The 17184-nt window shown below is 44.8% G+C and overlaps 1 protein-coding gene across 7 annotated transcripts in view; it reads left to right on the forward strand.

Annotated features, from left to right (window-relative positions):
• The window catches only part of LOC114876521 (Down syndrome cell adhesion molecule-like protein Dscam2), a 66594-nt gene that overhangs the window by 28086 nt on the left and 21324 nt on the right, over positions 1–17184 (forward strand). For all 7 annotated transcript variants that reach the window (XR_003789409.2, XM_029188139.2, XM_029188098.2 and 4 more), the window contains exons 2-3: positions 11251–11601; positions 13785–13949. Coding sequence is in view for 6 of the 7 variants with exons in the window: in XM_029188139.2 (XP_029043972.2) it covers positions 11251–11601; positions 13785–13949 (516 nt within the window). In the remaining variant the exon portion in view is untranslated. The remainder of the gene's footprint in view (positions 1–11250; positions 11602–13784; positions 13950–17184) is intronic.

Consider the following 17184-nt stretch of genomic DNA (forward strand, 5'->3'; position numbering starts at 1 on the left):
CTCGTTGAACCTTCGATTGTTACGCGAAGGTCACTGTTTCCTTATAAAAAGTATCTGTATAAAATATTATGGCTGACGAAGCATTATTTGAAAAGGGTTGAAAATTTTAATCAAACACTTGGACCTCGGTAAACAAATTAACTGATTTTATGTTACGAAAATCCTATCTCTGCCCTGATTCGGAAGTCAGGAAGTTGCGTTAAATAGAGGTAAGGTATGGGTGTCGCGTTAACCGGTTCACGGGTGAAGCAGATAAACGCGAGTGATAAGCGACTGCGTCGGTGGTTCGAGGCTTTCGTGGCACTGGTTACCCGGACGCCTCTTATTACCAAGGGTCGCCGTCGTTAAACCGGCACTATCGTGCTAGACCATCTACACGGGTAACCTTTATACGTGTTTATACGCCTCGTGACACCAAAAGGCGTCGCCAATTTTACTGTACGGGCCAAGAGATAAGCCCGCATTCACGACCGAACAACAATCGAACCTGATCCGACCTGGTCCGATAAGAAATTTTCGATGTTTCGGGTATACCAAATCGGTATAAAATATTCCGAATATCGCGTTGCGAAAATCTTGAAACGTTTCCGCAACAATCGCATCCCCGCGAAATTCTCATTTCACTCTGAATGTCTTTGTTCTCGATTCTCTTTCACGAGGCGTCCGCCCTGTCTACGCGTGTTTGCAACCAATTACACGGCCGTCAAATTAAGCACATTCCTGTTACGCGATAACTAGAAGCTCCTTTGGTATCAACGAGCTATCTTGCGTCTATCAAAAGAGCAACACGGTTAACGACCCTCCCTCGGCACGTAACATCGCGTGTTCAATACCGCCACGGGGATTCGAGTATCGTTAGGCGAGGGGGTTGCAATCAAGACGACGACACATCGAGATCTACCACACCTGCGAGCCGTTATTCCGTGAAATATGGTGGCGCGAGGCAGTTAAGGGTGGTTCTCGTGTTTCCGTAACCGGAGTCACCCCGGCCGATTGACTCGCGAATTCGCAATCTTCTTAGAAGTGGAACGGGAGAGAAGGAGAAGAGGTGTTAGGGTGCGCCTGGCGTCTCGAGATAAGCGCCTATGCAGGTGTTTGGAGAGGAAGGAAAGGGCTGGCTGCACAATGGCACGATAGTTGGATTTCTAGTTGGGTCACGGTGACCAGTGCTGAAAGTAGCTCGGGAAAAAAAGGATATCATCCCCTGATACCAAGAACTCGACTCGGGACTCGACTGGAGCCTACAGATAAACGATTTTTCACCGGAAAGCCGATGATTGCATTGGCTCCATGCACCGGCCGATGCATTTATGTTTCCTGTATGGAAAACGAGCGCGACTCGATTCGATTACGGGGAATAACGGTATCGAATGTGTTGGTCGACCGAAGTTTCTATAAAATCTATATAGAATAACGCAAGACAAAATAAGATATTTCAACCGGAAGAAAGGTGACTCGGCGACGTCGCAGTGTTGGAAAATAAATTCATCTGAAATTTTTCTCAGAATACACGATTGCGTTCTGTGTACGAGTCACCGGATGAGGAGGAGGATGAGGAGAAGGGAACAAAGTGGATAACCGAAGTGTGCCTGGTGCACCGAGATAAGACTTCCCGCAGGTGAAACGGGCACCGGGAGAAAATGAAGGAGGACAGCGTTATACCGGGGCAGGCTTTCTATCCGAAAGAGGGATCAAGTTATGACTCCCTTTTCTGAATTACGCCGCCACCGAGCCGGGGAAAAATAAATTGATAACGCTGGATGGAAGTTTACGGGCGGCATGAAATACTGAATTCATCTCTCTTACGTCTCGGGTGAAATTGAGTTCGTTAGCGGAACTCGAGCGACGAATAAAAGGAAAGGAATAACGAAATGTAGCGTCGTCATCGCCTGCTCGTATGAGCGTAGATAGAAAAGTGGCGTTGAATAAAGAGGAAAGTAACTACGGTTCACGCGCGATATCGACGCTTATTTTCTTTCCAATGACAACAATTTCGCAGGATGAAATACGCGGTGGGAGGTGAAAAAAATATTTCCTGCCAGTTTACCGAGAGATATCGGAGAGCAATTTGGAAAACGGAACACGAGCGCGAAACGTTCGTAAATAGCATTCGACGTGGCTCGATTCGATTCAACGTTAAGTCCGAAAAAAATATTAACGCACGTCCAGCCTGAAAAATATTGAAATGCCTCGGACCGTTGATTCGGATATACCGTGTATAGATTGCCGGCTTTCAAGTTTTATGTTCGAAAGGTGAAATATTAAAATTCGTTGAGCTGTGCCGGCCTCTTTTTCCGGCTTTATCGGCCGGAAGACAAATTGCCAGCAGCAAAAATGGGCAAAATAACGATGTTGCCGGTCTAAGACGTGGTCCACGTTGCAGCAAGGGTAAAATGATGCGAAGAAATAGTAGAAAGAGGCAAGCGAAGGAGGATGAAAGGTAGTAGACGTTCTCCCCTGGGAAATCATCGGTGTCCTTACCCATCCTTGCTTTCCTTCCTGGTCCACCTACCTTCCTTCTTGTCGCTTCCCTCTCGCAAAGAAACGTTGCCATAATACTCTGTGACAAGCATCTTCGTTGGCTTCTTGAATCCGTCGAAAGCGATAAACTCCGAAACGATGATGCTACCCTTGTTAACTTGTCGACCAAAGGTATACAACCCCGTTGAGCATTAAAGCGCAACTCGTCGAATTTTATCACCTTTCAATATCATTGTAACATTCTTTTTCCTTCTTCTAAACGTAAAAATAAATGTTAAATAGAACGTCTGAAACGGGATGGAATAATAAATCGTTCTCTTTCGAAATATCGATTGAACGTGCTCCATTCAGAGTGCGTGGAAAAGTTGAAAACGAGAGCGGCTCGACGTTTCCACGGAGTATTATCTATAATTATACACCGCGACAGTTGTATTTATCGATCAACAGCGGGGTTATTGACCGAGGGAAACATTGAACATCCAGCAAGGACGTGCTGGATGCATCTTCAATTATTTCACTCTGCAGACTTGCTTCGATGTCGAAAAAACGATTCCACCCTGCTCGTTCGCTAATTACATGAATTCATTCCCGTTCCTCATTACTGTGCTTTTCTTACTTCACCGACACGCGAAATTGTTTCGTTCAAACGCGTGGAACGGAATTGAATTCATATCAAAGTAATCGACGATATATTAGAGTTCGACCAATCAATCAGCAGGGAGTATCCAGCGTCGAGACGAGGATCACCGCTTTCACCTGACTCACGTGTTACGATAATCGATCGGTCCGCATCCCCCCAATGGAATACGTTCGAATCAACGTGTTCGCCTATATATTAGCCCTCGAACGTATATCGTGGCCACGTACGCACTCGATTCAAGAAGATCCGGATGGAAGGGGGGCGTGAACCGGCGAACGAAACGAAGAGGGGATGCAGGAGAGGGAACGACCCCTCGAAATTGGGTCGTGGACTGGTCAGTTCTGCAACACGCGTGTCGCAACCGGCAGTATTCGGCTGGAATTCGCCCCATTTACCGTGCGCTGCAATCTCTCTATCCGTTCTCTCTCCTCCCATTCGTTTCCCTCCATCCCTTCCTGCACCCGTTATTCCACCCCTTACAACTCCGCAATTCGCGCTCTCTCTTCCAATCCTTTCTCGTTTATCGTACCTTCTCTTTCTCCCTCGGCTTTCCCTCTGCTTTTTCATCCTTTTTCACGCGTTGCACTTCTCTTTCATCGTTCTCCCACCCCTGAACGCTCGAGCCACCACCCAAGCACCCCGTATCTCCCTCGGGTGTAGATCTGGCTATCTGCGTCGATCGGCAAGCATCGTCCATGCTCGTCCGGTTCCTCTTTGTCGGATCCAGCGGACACTACAGGGCGACAAAAGGCAATCGGGGCCAATGGGCTAGTGGCGCGTACGCCGGTCGTTTGATTGACGTCGAAGGGGGTGCCACACCGCATTGATTGCGCTCATTGTTCCAGGCGCACCTCTGTACCGTTGCACCTGCCAACCCACCGCTGTACACCCGTTCTTTCGAGACAAAGAAAATGAAATTGTTACGTTCTGCCCGACGATCGGGAAATCCTTTTTACCCCCTGGTTAGGTATTCTCGGGAGAAGGCTGCCTCTCGCTTGGTGAGTCGTGAAAGGAATCGCGATGTGTTTTCTTGTTGGTTTCGTAGTCAAAGGAACGCAAATTCCTTCTTCCTATTCTTTCCATCAATTTTTTACGTTGACTCGAATTTGTTTAGTTCAGGTTTGTAAGATACAGTTGGGAACGAATTGAAAATAATTATAATTATTATTTTAACATAGCGTTCGTTTGTTCGACGAACGCGATCCTCGTTCCCTCCGCGCCGTGGCAAATTGGAGCGGAAGTTGGTCATCGAACAAAAGCCCGAAGACTTCCGTAAGAACTTTACTCGAGAAGATTCTTTTATCGCAAGTATCAACTAGAAGGCGACGGTGTTGTATGAAAGAGCGTGCCACGGTTTCCTGAGAAATTGCTGCGAGTAGGAAAAGGAAAGGGAGAATGGAGAAAGTAAGTCGACAGGTGAACGGAGCGCGATGAAACTAACGTAACCGGAAGAAAAGCAGCTTTTTGTCCCGAAAACTCTGTGCCTGCTTTCAGAGCGTTTTAAAATGACGAAAAGGTTACGGTACGAAGCACTCGTGGTACATTGCGAAATCTGCGCGTACTAAAAGACAGGAAAGGAGGCTAAAAGGGAGAGAAAAAAGTAAGTGGAAAGAGAGAAAAGAGAGGAGAAGACAAGGGAGAGATAGAAAAAGTTGGGTTCGTCTTAACAGAGGAGATACCGTGGGGAAAACAGTTGGGGTTGAAAGTTTTCCTCATATTTCTAACAATCGTCCCCGCTGTCCTTCTTCCTCTTCTCTTTCCTTCTATTCTTTTTCACTGTCCGAGAAATTGAAACTACTAACACCTTGAAGAGCTCGACGCCAAGGCGGGGCGGGGGTATACGCAAGTTGAACTTTTGCATTTTCACCCCTTCGCCAAGTAACCGGTCATGCTTTAATCGCATTAACTTCTCCCTTTTTTAATTAAAATTCTGCAAAATTGAAGCATGAGATACAACGTTTTCGTGAATGCAGCCCATTATTAATGCTCGAAGGATCGTTTCTGAACCATCCCCTGTAGCGTGCTTCCTCACAAAAGGTTCGTTCATGATCGCTCCCGAAATAGAATTCCATTATATTTCATATTTCAACGGTGAAACAAATTTTTCATTTACAAATTAAATCCCTTCCATTTATGAAAAATGCATTGTTGAAACAAAAGCCCCGGTGATCCGGTAATGTTCCATAAAAATGGGCTTATCGTGTTCTCACATTTTAAGCAATTAAAATTATTCGGTTTTTTTGAAACAAATATCATTAATTAAAATGCTATTTTTAAGTAATTTAAACAGTTCGAAAAGAATGAATGAATTTCATTGGCGGTAAAGTTGAGTTCGTAAAATCACCGCGCAATCAGATGTAACTGTGTGTAGGTAATGAATCTTTCTCCGCTGCAGGCAGAACCTTTCAGAAAGTATATAAGATTAAATCGAACGGTCCGTAACTTTCCTTTATCACTTCGCGGCATAATCTGGAACATTAAGGAACTGCTCGAGAGAATCGAGAGATCGTAGATCGTCGAAGGATCGGGCCAATTCGGTTCTCCTTATCCGATCAGCTGAACGACGATTCCACGATCCGTAGAACTTGCCAGGCTCGCACGGATGCTCTCACGCTCTCGTATCGAGCTTCGGGAAAGCGTAAGATTAGCAGTTCTGCACTTTTCGAAACGCCGTATCGAGCAATCTCGAACTTCTACCACGGTCATAACAAAAACTTTTCCAACTTGTTGCCCGCCGCGAAAACTTTTCCACCATACTTGCTGTACCCTGTAAAATCGTTCCTGTCCCGTCGTACGGTCATAGTTTTTCAGAAAACGTTCCTCGATCGGTTCCAACCTGTCCAAACAACTTTTCCAACTTGTTGCCTCCAACTTTCCTCGTAGCATTGATTTTTAATAATCGCTTCCTCCTTCCAACGAAACATCAGATAGTTTACCACTTTTGTCTTTACACCTTGAAAGCAATCAAGATGAGGACCGTTCGATGCATGCTCTATATAAATTCGGGGTATCTTGTCGCGTACAGCCAGCAGCGGGGATTCATCGGTGTATTTTAGAGGACACTCGAGTCGCATGAAATATTCACCCTCGTCCCAGTGGTTAGGGTCTCGCGTCAGCCTTTCTATCTCTCTCACTCTCTCTTCCTCTCGAGAATTCTGGATTTAAAGTTTAAGGAGAATTGGTCGCCGTTGCGCGACGTCGTCGTTGTGTTCCTCGATGCTAAGGGAAGAAACCGTGAGGTTGTTCATGGTCGATACAGCTTCTTCGTCTTCCGACTGGATGGCTTGCCGGAGGCGATGCAGCCACATCAGCCTCCCGTAACTTTCAATCTGACCGTTGAATCCAATCTGTCAGGGCGATTCGTGCACCGCGCCGCGTCTTAAATCTCAATGCATATTAAAGTGGTTGCTCTTCTTCGGGATTCTGCAGCCAGGGAGTCATAACGAGTTCAAGTATAATAGCATCTTCTGAGTGCTATTCCGAAGAGAAACGGGAGTCCGGCTCTCGCGTAACACGGTTTAAATTTTCAACACTACCACTGAAACTACCTTTCGAATTCATAATTAATATCTGAAATAAAGAATAGGTCTATTAACATTCATTCTCGAATGCAACCAGAATTGTTTGTTCAACATCCTCATACTTAATTGAATAGTTGAAAGGCAAATTTGCCGTTTAATATTTAAAATTCACTCGGTCATATGAATATGAAATTATCCTGAAAAAAATGAACGGTCTCGAGTAAAGAGAAGGGGAGAATACGATTTCAACAGCCGGATCAAATAATTGCTGTCTTGATCGGTAGTGCAAACACCAGAACTCTGGCGGAAAAAAGAAAAGAGGGGAAAAGCGAAAACACCCCGGCGAGGAACCACCTTCGTTCCTCGAGACTGTAGACTCTTATCCGCTCTAGATTTGCCCTCCACCCTTTTTTCCTCTTCTTTTTTTTTTTTTTTTTATTTTACTCGCTCCTTTCTCGCCGACAAGGGCAGCAGAGTCTGCAAATTCAATCTTACCAGCGATCTCTACCCACCTACACAGTTTGTTCCGCCTATTGATTCCGAGTCCGTATTCGGGCTTACCTTGGCTGGACCGAACCGAGCTGCTTCGTTTCATGGAAACTGACTCTACCGACGTCCCGAAATCCCCGACAAAAGCTCTGATTCTGGACGCAACCCAATTTTTCACGGAAAGAAACTTGTTCTGAATATAATCCTCTCTCTTTATCAATTTTTCCCGACCCGTCGTTCCCACCGGTACACCGATACGATTTACGGCGAGGAATTAATCTCTTCAGCGTGCCAATAATGTAACAGATCGACGTCGATTCATTTTTAATCCGTCACCCTAAACGTTGGGAATATTCCGCGTTAACCAGGTTCGATGGCGTTAAAGCGAGTTCGAAATCCGCGACGAATTCGGACACGAAACAAGACTGTTATCAGGGTTTCTATATCTTCGAGTGGAGTAACGTCTGAGGTAAGCTGCACGGGGTGCTTTTAGCATTTCACGAGGATCCGGTTGAACTGGAGCGCAAGTAACCGTGAGATCAAAGACCGATTCGGAAATTCATAGCGGTTGAAGCATGGACGGGTGACGTAGAGCAGAGTGCAAATGCCATAGCTATGGATGCGCGTAAACGGTAATCCACGTGCAATGTGATTAATAATAATTTGCCGGTCGGCATAAGCGGAACCGATTAGTCGGCTTAGCCAAGCGTTATGGTAATTGGGAGCTATTACCTGCCGAGTGCTCCCTCTCACCCTTCTCATCTTTCTCATACCTTCTCGCTCTAGCAATCACTCTACTTTCTCTATTACTTCATTAGACATTTTCATTCAAATATTTATTTCTATTTTCTTTTTCCTTCGTTACTACTCCTTTCTTTTATTACACCCTCTTCGTTAGACAAACAGAAGAACAATTTCCTGGTTCTTCTTTCTTTTTCGCAATCTTCTTCGTCTAATTGTTCCGCTCGCTATTTAGCATCCGGCCCTTTATGGAGGCACGATGGTTGTCGTCGGTCGTCTCAGGTTCCCTGCAATCCTCGCAATTCCCTATGTTGTCGGGAATTCCTGTCATCCATCCAACTCTCGTTCGATTTTCCGCGTCGCTGAACAAATGCCTGCGACGATGCTTCGCAAAGACGGATCGTCTGGTTGGATCGGATCCCCGGAGTCGAAGCGTTTTTAGACTTCCTCGAGAGGAATCGAACGAAAGCGAGCCGAACACGAGAATATCTTGAGTTTCCTATCGACGCCAGTCGGTGGAAGGGGAACGAATTGATGGAAGAATTGAAAATAATCGATCGAAAGTTTTTTATTATATTTAGCTTTATTTTTCTACGCGTCGTTTATACTTTTTCATTCTGTCGGACGAAGATTTAACGTTGTTAAATTTTGAAATATCGAACCTACGTACCGTGCACCTGTGCGCTGAAACTGTCTGCGTGCATGCGTGTGCACAGGGTAATTCCGGAAACTGGGACAAGCCATAATTCTTTTTTCAAGCAAAGACAAAAAAAAAAAATACGCACAATGGAGAACAATTTTGCATGGTTTCTGTGCGCCGCGCTGTGCCGGGATAAAACACGAAATATATGATAAAACGTTTACCTTTCAACGATCGTACCTACGCGTTTCTATTAAAAATAATCAATAGTTCCATTTGCTGAAACAAAGTGCAGTTTGCTGTTGTGAAGAAAAGGAATGCCAAAAGTAAAGTTCGAATCGCAGAAAAATATTTTTCCACCATGCGTTTTGAATTTCACTCCAAAAACGGATTTAATTTATTTCAACGTTTCAGACCCTTTATGCAAGGCACCTGTATGGAAATTATTTTTTAAAATTGTTTAAAACGTTAAAAGTTTACTTTTTACTGTACCGTTGTGTAATTGCACCTGATTCAATACCTTCCTTCGCGTACCATAAAGGCAAACGATAAAAAGCTTCCTGTTCTTAGCTTCCAGTTTACCAAGTGGTTGTAGTCAGTTCGCAGCTGTCTATGAGCAACTTGTTCAAAACAACATCCCTTTTTCCCCTCCATTTGAAACGACCGTCGCTTTTTCATGCGCCGACCACCGCAACCCTTTCACAGTATTTATCCCCAATTACGTACAAATGTTACCGGTGATTCGCGCATTAAATCATATTTTAATTTCACCGGAACGCGATAAAATTCCATACGTCCGGTACGGATTAACTAATAACTCGCTAATTAGTCCGTTAATTGAACAACGCTGATTCGCGTTCAATATCGGTACGGAATATTAACGAGACTTGCAGTGAAGTTTACTAAGGACGGAACGATACAAATCATTAATTACGTTTCGTGGAAATTCGTGCTGGGAAAAATGTTGAGGAAATTGGAAAACGAATCGCTGCAGGAGGGCATGCGTGAAACGAAGTAAAGGGGTTAAGGTGCCATGCGTGTAATTCGACGCGAAGCCAGCAGCGAAATACTTGGCCGGAATTAGTAATTAAGTGCTCGAGACAATTCTGGAAGCGAGTCACCGTGACGGTCTGTAATTGCCGGACACTAGGGGGATTTCAATTCGGTCGCCGCGAGGATTTGCATACTTTGTGTTTTGTATGCGACGCGCATACTAGCCTGGACGGTATTACGAAATTCGGTCGGGACGCGAAATTTCTCTCTCGAACGTCGTTATAAACGAGTTACGTCCGTCCCTTGGACGTCGTTATGAGTTCCACGTTTCCACCGAACCGCTGTTCGCTTATGGACGTTGGAAGAGAGATATGCAATATCGTTCCTCCTATTTCGGTACGTCCGTCTGCATCCGCAACGTTGCTACCTGCGGTTGAATAGCCACCTTCTTTTCCCTCGGCAAACTTACGCTTCCCTTCCGTTAAACGAATTAATTTCGCATTATCGTCGCGTTTGTTACTTCTGACTTCGTACCCTATCGCGGCAATTTTTCGATCTTTCGCCACGGTGCGCGCGCAACCCTCGTTCTGGGAGGAACGGGGGGAATTGAATTTAAGATAAATGAATTTTTAATTAACACACGGCCACAGGGAGTGGCGATCGATAGGTAAATTTTAGAACGCCGCGCGTGGTCGTCGAATAAAACGTATCGCGTACTTTGGAACGGTAGACCGAAGTGAAATATTATTTCTTCTTTCAAAATATGAAATATATGTAGGGTAATTCGGGGTGGTTCAACGGCGTCAGACTCTCAATCGTTCGCACACGTGAGATTATCTGTATCTGCAGTGAAATTGAACTGCACTCGAAGTTTCTTTTACCACCGTACGAATAACGTCGACAATTAAACTGCACTCTCGACGGGGAGTGGCCTAGCCGGAGTTATTAGCCTGAAGTAGCTTCTAACGATGTAAGAGCCGAGCACTTGCTGACTCGTGTTTTCGCACCCCTGATCAAAGAGTTACGTCCAAGTACCACGTGTCTGATACACTTCGAGTAGGATAACTTGGCCGACCTGCTAGCACGCGGCTCGTTCGTTCGACAATCGCGATAACCGGAGCGTTTAATCAATTCTGAAACTCGATCAGCTATATCGTAATTAAAACGACCGATCGGTGAACTACATCGAGAATCGAGAGTAAATCATTTTAATTACGACCTATACTCTTTTCCGCTCACCGTGGTCGATGATATTTGTATCTTGTATCACTTGCCGTCTACGTCTGATACTTTACTTACCTATACTACTTAATTCTTTATTCCTTGACGCATCAATTCTGTTCCCTGTTAAAACTCTATCTCGTTAGAAATATTCACGATGATAGTGCTCTTCAATTTACCGTAAATAGCAATTTAATGCAAAGCACTCTAGTCTGTAATCCAATAAACGTCTAAGGGCTCCCTTGCGAAGCCACGGGCACCGAACGGAACACGTAATCGCGTGAAATTGTCGCGAAGAATCGAATCGGAACGCTTTTAATTTTTCTTCCTTTTTTTTTCGTGCATGTATTTTATCAGGTCGGAGGGGAAATATGGAGAAATCGAGGGACGAGATTTATGGTTAGCGCAATTAAACTGTCGCGCGTGTCGACGAACAACGATTGCGACGGCAGCCGTCGTTTTTTCGCAATCAGACGACAGATTTATGCGAATTTTCCAGCGGTGACCGTTCGTTTTGTTCACAGGTGCAGTCGCAGCAGTGACGTCGGCCGGCGGTCACGGGTTCGACGCGCATTTACGTGGACCCAGTTTCGTCATCGAGCCGTCGTCGAGGGTGGAATTTTCAAATTCGAGCGGAGCCTGGCTCGACTGTACCGCGACGGGAAGTCCACCGCCCAACATCGATTGGTCGACCGCGGACGGACATCCGGTGAACGACGTATCGGGCGTACGAAGGGTGCTCAGAAACGGCACGTTGGTCCTTTTACCGTTTCCGGCTGCCGCTTTCCGCCAGGATGTGCACAGCGCGGCTTACAGATGCGTCGCGAGCAATTCCGTCGGCAGAGTGCTCAGCCGTGACGTGCAGGTCAGAGCAGGTAAGAAAATTAATTTTCAATTAATTGCGAAGCGCATTCGGAATAATAGACGAAGCAATTAAAAAATCATTAGAGGTTACGTTGATCATGTTTCTTGAAGAAGAAAGCGAAATCTAAGCGAGTCCTGACGAAGGACGTTTTAAACCTAGCCGGATGCAGATGAGACGAGACCAGGTCTTCTATGCCGGGCACCGCGCGAAGCTCGCTGTAATTACCTCTTAAAAATAAAAAAAAAAAATAAAAAAAAAATGCAATCTGAATGCAAATCCGAGGCAGCTGCGAGGTCGACCCGACGCTTTCAGGATTGCCAACTACTCCCTCGCGGCTATAAAGTTCTGGCCCGGACGTGTGGCCGTTAATTAAAACTTTACTTCCTGCTTTTGGTTTAACGAAAGAAATTTCTATCCGGACCCTCGCTCCGCTGGTCCGAGCCGAAGTTTTCGCGGCCCATTGCAGGCTGATTCGTCGTGAGACGAGGGAAATCCAACGGCGAGAAAGCATCGCCGTTCTGTTTCGCCCCATTTCCCCGGGATTTGTTCCTGTTGAGCGTTTCCGCCAGCCGGAGAAACATTTTTCTTTCGCCACGATTAAGAACGTGCCGACAGCAAACAACGCGTGTTTCCGTTCACGATGAAACGTGTTTCACGATCCTTGTTATCTCGTTTTTCCTATTTTATTTTCAAACATTTTCCACTTAAGAGATTTTCATCTCCGCAAAGAGGTAAAATCAATATAAGATTCCCGTGTGAATGCTCCTTATAGCTTAACAATAGAATAAATTGAACGATCGACGTTGTAACAATACGTAAGGTTGATCTTGAGTAACCAATTGATCGTAAACAAGTTTTAAGTGAAAAGTTATCTCGTATCTGGTCGGATACTCGGTGACTGGTTGCCGTTTAGTTTTCTCACAGACTTTCGGGCAATTTGATCTAAAGGCTCGGGCCGAATCGAAAAGCGTTCAAAGATCTCGAGTAAACCGAGAAAGTGCTGGATGACTTCGAAAAGCTTGGAAGTTTGGAAAGACTAGAATATCCTGAGATCTCAAACCGTCGTATCGTAGAAATATGATAAATTGCTTTCTACACAAGTTTTCGAACATCCTGAAAGCTTTTTGAAATTGGAATTTAAATCTGTCTCTGCCACTTAATTAACACATTCGCGCGTTCCGCGATACAAGATAAAAACGATGGTGAACGATGGAAATAAAAGATGCGGGCACGTATTTCAGAAGTTGCTCGCTTCGGGAAAGATGGCAAGAAAGAAGAAATTCAGCGTTACGTGGCAGAAGACGGGAGAGTCTTGGTAGGCGTCGCGACGCGGCGTGTCAGACTGCAGCGTCGCTGGCAGCTGGCCGTCGCGTCGCCCTTGGAATTTCCACGTAAATAAAATCTCCGGAAGAGTATAGTGCCTCTCGAGCGGCTCGGCGACGGTAGAAACAAAAAAGGAAAGGAGAAAAACGACCGGCAGACGTGGAGGAGGAGGCGTTCGTTACGCTAGCGTCGCCTCACGCCTCGCCGCTTCCCCGACGCCGACGCCGACGTCGAGATTCACCCGGTTGTCGACGACGAGTAACGTCGACATGACACCCTGTACATAAAGCTACATACGCGTACGCTTGCCAACCCTATGTGTGTACACGAGCATACGGGACTCTGAACCAGCAACGGAAAAGCGACGCGCGTGTGGTAACCCGCACTCTCCGGCAAATTGCGTAGAACGCGTTTTAATTACCGTCACTCCGAACTATCGTTCCGCGGGACTATCCGGATGGCCGTGTCGAGTAGGTCGAAAATTTGAATTAATATAACTCTGTTTCTCGTTAAAAATTTCGCTTATAACAGACGTGAAATCCCAGAAAAAGAAACGTATCTATAATATTTATAAAATATTTCCTTTTTTTATGCGCATTCAAAGCTTTCACCTTTGTTATCTACAATTACATTAACTAAACCAGTGATGCGATATTAATTTCATTTAGTTCAAACGGGTGGGTGTAAAGTGTACCAACCAGCCTGTATTAGCTTTAATGCGGAATTGACTTGTGATTAAATGGTACACAACGTAATCGAAGGATGATATTGGTCGATAATGAATTTCATCTATCGTGTTTAGCAGTTAAACTGTGCACTTAAGGTTTATTCGTTTACCGTTTCACAAATTTCAATCTTTTATGTTCGCAGTGGTGGCCCAAGCGTACAAAGTGGACGTGGAAGTGATCGGGGGTGCTTCAAGGGGATGCACCGCAGTATTACGATGCGTCGTTCCTAGCTTCGTGAAAGATTTGGTGCGCGTAGTGTCCTGGTTACAGGAGCCCTCGTTTTACATTTATCCTTCCCTACAAGGAGGTAAGACGTCACTTTTCATATAACAAAATTATTCTAAAATTATTCTAATCTTGTAAAGCGAATCGCGAGAAAAAAAAGGAACACGCGGGAAAGCGTATTCCAGAAAGAGAGTATGCCCGACTAATAACCAGGTCGCCGGTGTCCCCGCTCGAACGCTATTATTCTACGTGAAAAGCGACGCGCTATCGTATAATCGATAATTTTGCCTATCTACCAAAATGTAATATTCCGCGGGGCCGGTTCTCGTGGTAGGAGAGGGCAATAAAAGCCCAAGGGACATTCCAGGGGCGCAGATGCAGTAACACGACCGATAGGTGCACAGCACGAAGAATTATACGGCACGGCGGAGGGTGGCAGAGGGTGAGGTCGGTACGATTTTCACGTAGGTGGTTGGGTAGGACGAAGTATTATGCCGGTGCGGCATTGCTTACCGGGACTAAAATTTAATATCCGGCACGGGGTGTAGCCGGCCGCTACACTGAAATTTAATATCCACAATAATCTTGCATCACCTTCCCGTAGCGTTGCCGTAGGTCGGGATTGTCGAGGACATCGACCTCGTAACGGAGGATGGTGGACTCATTAATAGTCGTAGAAATTAATTAGATTTAAGAACGCCGCGCCGGCCGGCTTGCTTTTGCGCCGGGACACGGATTGAAAAAGATGATACTCGGTAATTAAAACGTAATATCACGCCGAGTCGCGCTATTAATTAGTAAGCTTAATTAGTAATCCTTTTAATTAGACGCGACGCAGCGTTGTTAATGCCGTTTGAGAATGATCTTGCGATCTCTTTTTCGTCATCTATCTTCTTCTCGTCGGTAATTATTTTTTCATCTTGTTCCAACCCTCTCCCTTTGTCTTCTTTTCGCACCGACAAATTTTATAATTGTACCAGGCCGTCAGGGCGAACATATTCATTGCCGATAACGGATGAAAGAGAGAAAAAAAAAATACAACGTTGGCTGCCATCCAACAAGGCTATTGTCGTTCGGTTTTCGAGAGAGGAACGGCGGACTAGCGTAACTTTTATGCGATCGTACAAAAAGACGCCGTAAAAACGCACACCTCTCTCGACGCGAAGATATTGGTGCACCGTGAACCGTTCCTGTTATCGTGCGACACGTAAAATTCACCCCTATGTACCTCTTGTTTTACCAGACCTCACCTTTCTGCTTCATTTTTCTATACCTTCGTTTCTGTAAGTACCTTCTCGTTAAAATTTCTTCACAATATCGTGTAAAATTAGAAAAATCGAATGCTGTTATAATCAAGAGGAAAGAAAGATCGATGGAATGCAGGATAGCGACAAGTGTGGAAGGTGCAGCCACAGATCAAACCGCTGTCAAGGATGCTGTCTTCATCGGGCGAGATTTATGTCACACCGTGGGTGTCGCATGCGAACTCATTACTAAGGCTCCCTGCTACTATCATCAACAGACTCGTGTCTGGTCTGTGATAACACTGTGTTGAGGTCAGGATCTGTTCGAAGGAATAGACGCAGCTGAGCAAGAATTAGCGTGACTACCATAGATCAACATCTGTCGCAGCTACCAGCAGCATCGATGTCGTAAATTTATGATACATTACGGTTATTGAACTTCTCGTGTGAGCTAAAGGAACCGTCACGTAGAGACAGGGAATACTTGATGTTCAAGGTGGAGTATGTATCTATGGGAACAGAGGCAATGAAGAGGATGTAGTTGAGAAGTTGTATAAGTAAAGACCGGTGGCAAACGCGGAAGAAGAGGTCACAGATCAACCTGTCAAGGATATTGTCTTCGTCGTCATAGATTTACGACGTCTGGTAGCTATTCAACTCCTTATGTGAGCATCGTCGCTACGATGCACTCGGAATTATCGTCGGTAATAAAAATTTTAATCAAGAAAGATATTATTGTCGATGAAACAAATAATTTTATTTTTTACTACATATTGAAAATGAGAAAATAAGGTGTTTCATCTCGTAAACGTGGTCTACTGTTTGGCCAGGTAATCGGTGTCCAACGAAGAAGCAACAAATCCACTACAAAATCTATTGTATGATCCCAATCGAAACGAATACGTGTTCGGCGTACGGGTTGCCCCGAGGAAATTAAATTTCGTCAATTTCTTTTGTCTTCCCCGGTTTTTCTTCGATCGTCGAAAGACGTTGGATGGAAACTTTATTTTCTAACCGGAATAATACCATCGTATAACAGTCTTAGATAAAAGCAAATGCACGCGGTGTAATTGTAACATTTGTATATCGTTAGAATCACCTTGTCGGGTCCGTTTCGAATTCATTTCTTCGTCTCTTTTTCTTGTAAAGGATTTGTTAATGCTTGCTCGGAACAGTAGCGAGAAACGACCGCGAAGTTTTAATTGTCTACGCAAGAGCGCACCAATTGAATAGCCTTTGTAATTACGACGCGAGCTGGACGTTGTTTAACCCTTTCAATCCAGATGCCAACTATAGCCGCTACCTACGAGTCGCTCTGTAAGCAGAACTTTTAATAGAAATACAATTTCAAGAAACTGTTATTACGTGAATTAGATTTTTCTATAATGCTTGGACAGCATACATAATTAAAGGTCGCGTGAAATCACAAAGGCGCTACGATTTAAATGAAAAGAATTAATGAACATTTGTCAAACAACGTTTATATTCCGCGTGTTCTGAATAATTGCAATTAGATAATAATTGTCAACGCGTTAAATTATCCTATACCATTTGTCATAAATCATCAAACAATTACGCAGGTGGTTTCTATAGAAATTCACGTTGCGATATTTGTTTTCAACAAATATCCCGAATATCTGAAAATTTTCGAACCACTGTTCGCTCCAACGATTCACCCAACCCGGCCAAACATCGGTCAAAGTTTCATGGCTCTGTTTCTTCCACACCGGCACAATATTAGGATGCCTTTGTTCACTTTCCACCGCTATATTTCTGTAACCGTAACATATCCATCTTACTAATAGCGCCACGGTCAGACTGCACGTAATTCGAGGTAGTCAGTGACGGTTCCCCTTTCGCTTACATAGGTATACATATATGTATATACGTGTATACACGTATGTAAGCCGGTACATAGCTTACATAGGTTGCCTATCTACCTTGAATAGATGCGAGCAGGCAGGCAGGCATAGGTAGTAGCATCGAGTGTAATACCGAAACTACATAACCCATCCAAGCCGGCTGACTTGGCCGACAATCGCTATTTAGGAGGGCTGCTTATCTCAGCCGGTC

This window comes from Osmia bicornis, chromosome 4, assembly GCF_907164935.1.
Source record: "Osmia bicornis bicornis chromosome 4, iOsmBic2.1, whole genome shotgun sequence".
Taxonomy (NCBI): Eukaryota; Metazoa; Arthropoda; class Insecta; order Hymenoptera; family Megachilidae; genus Osmia; species Osmia bicornis.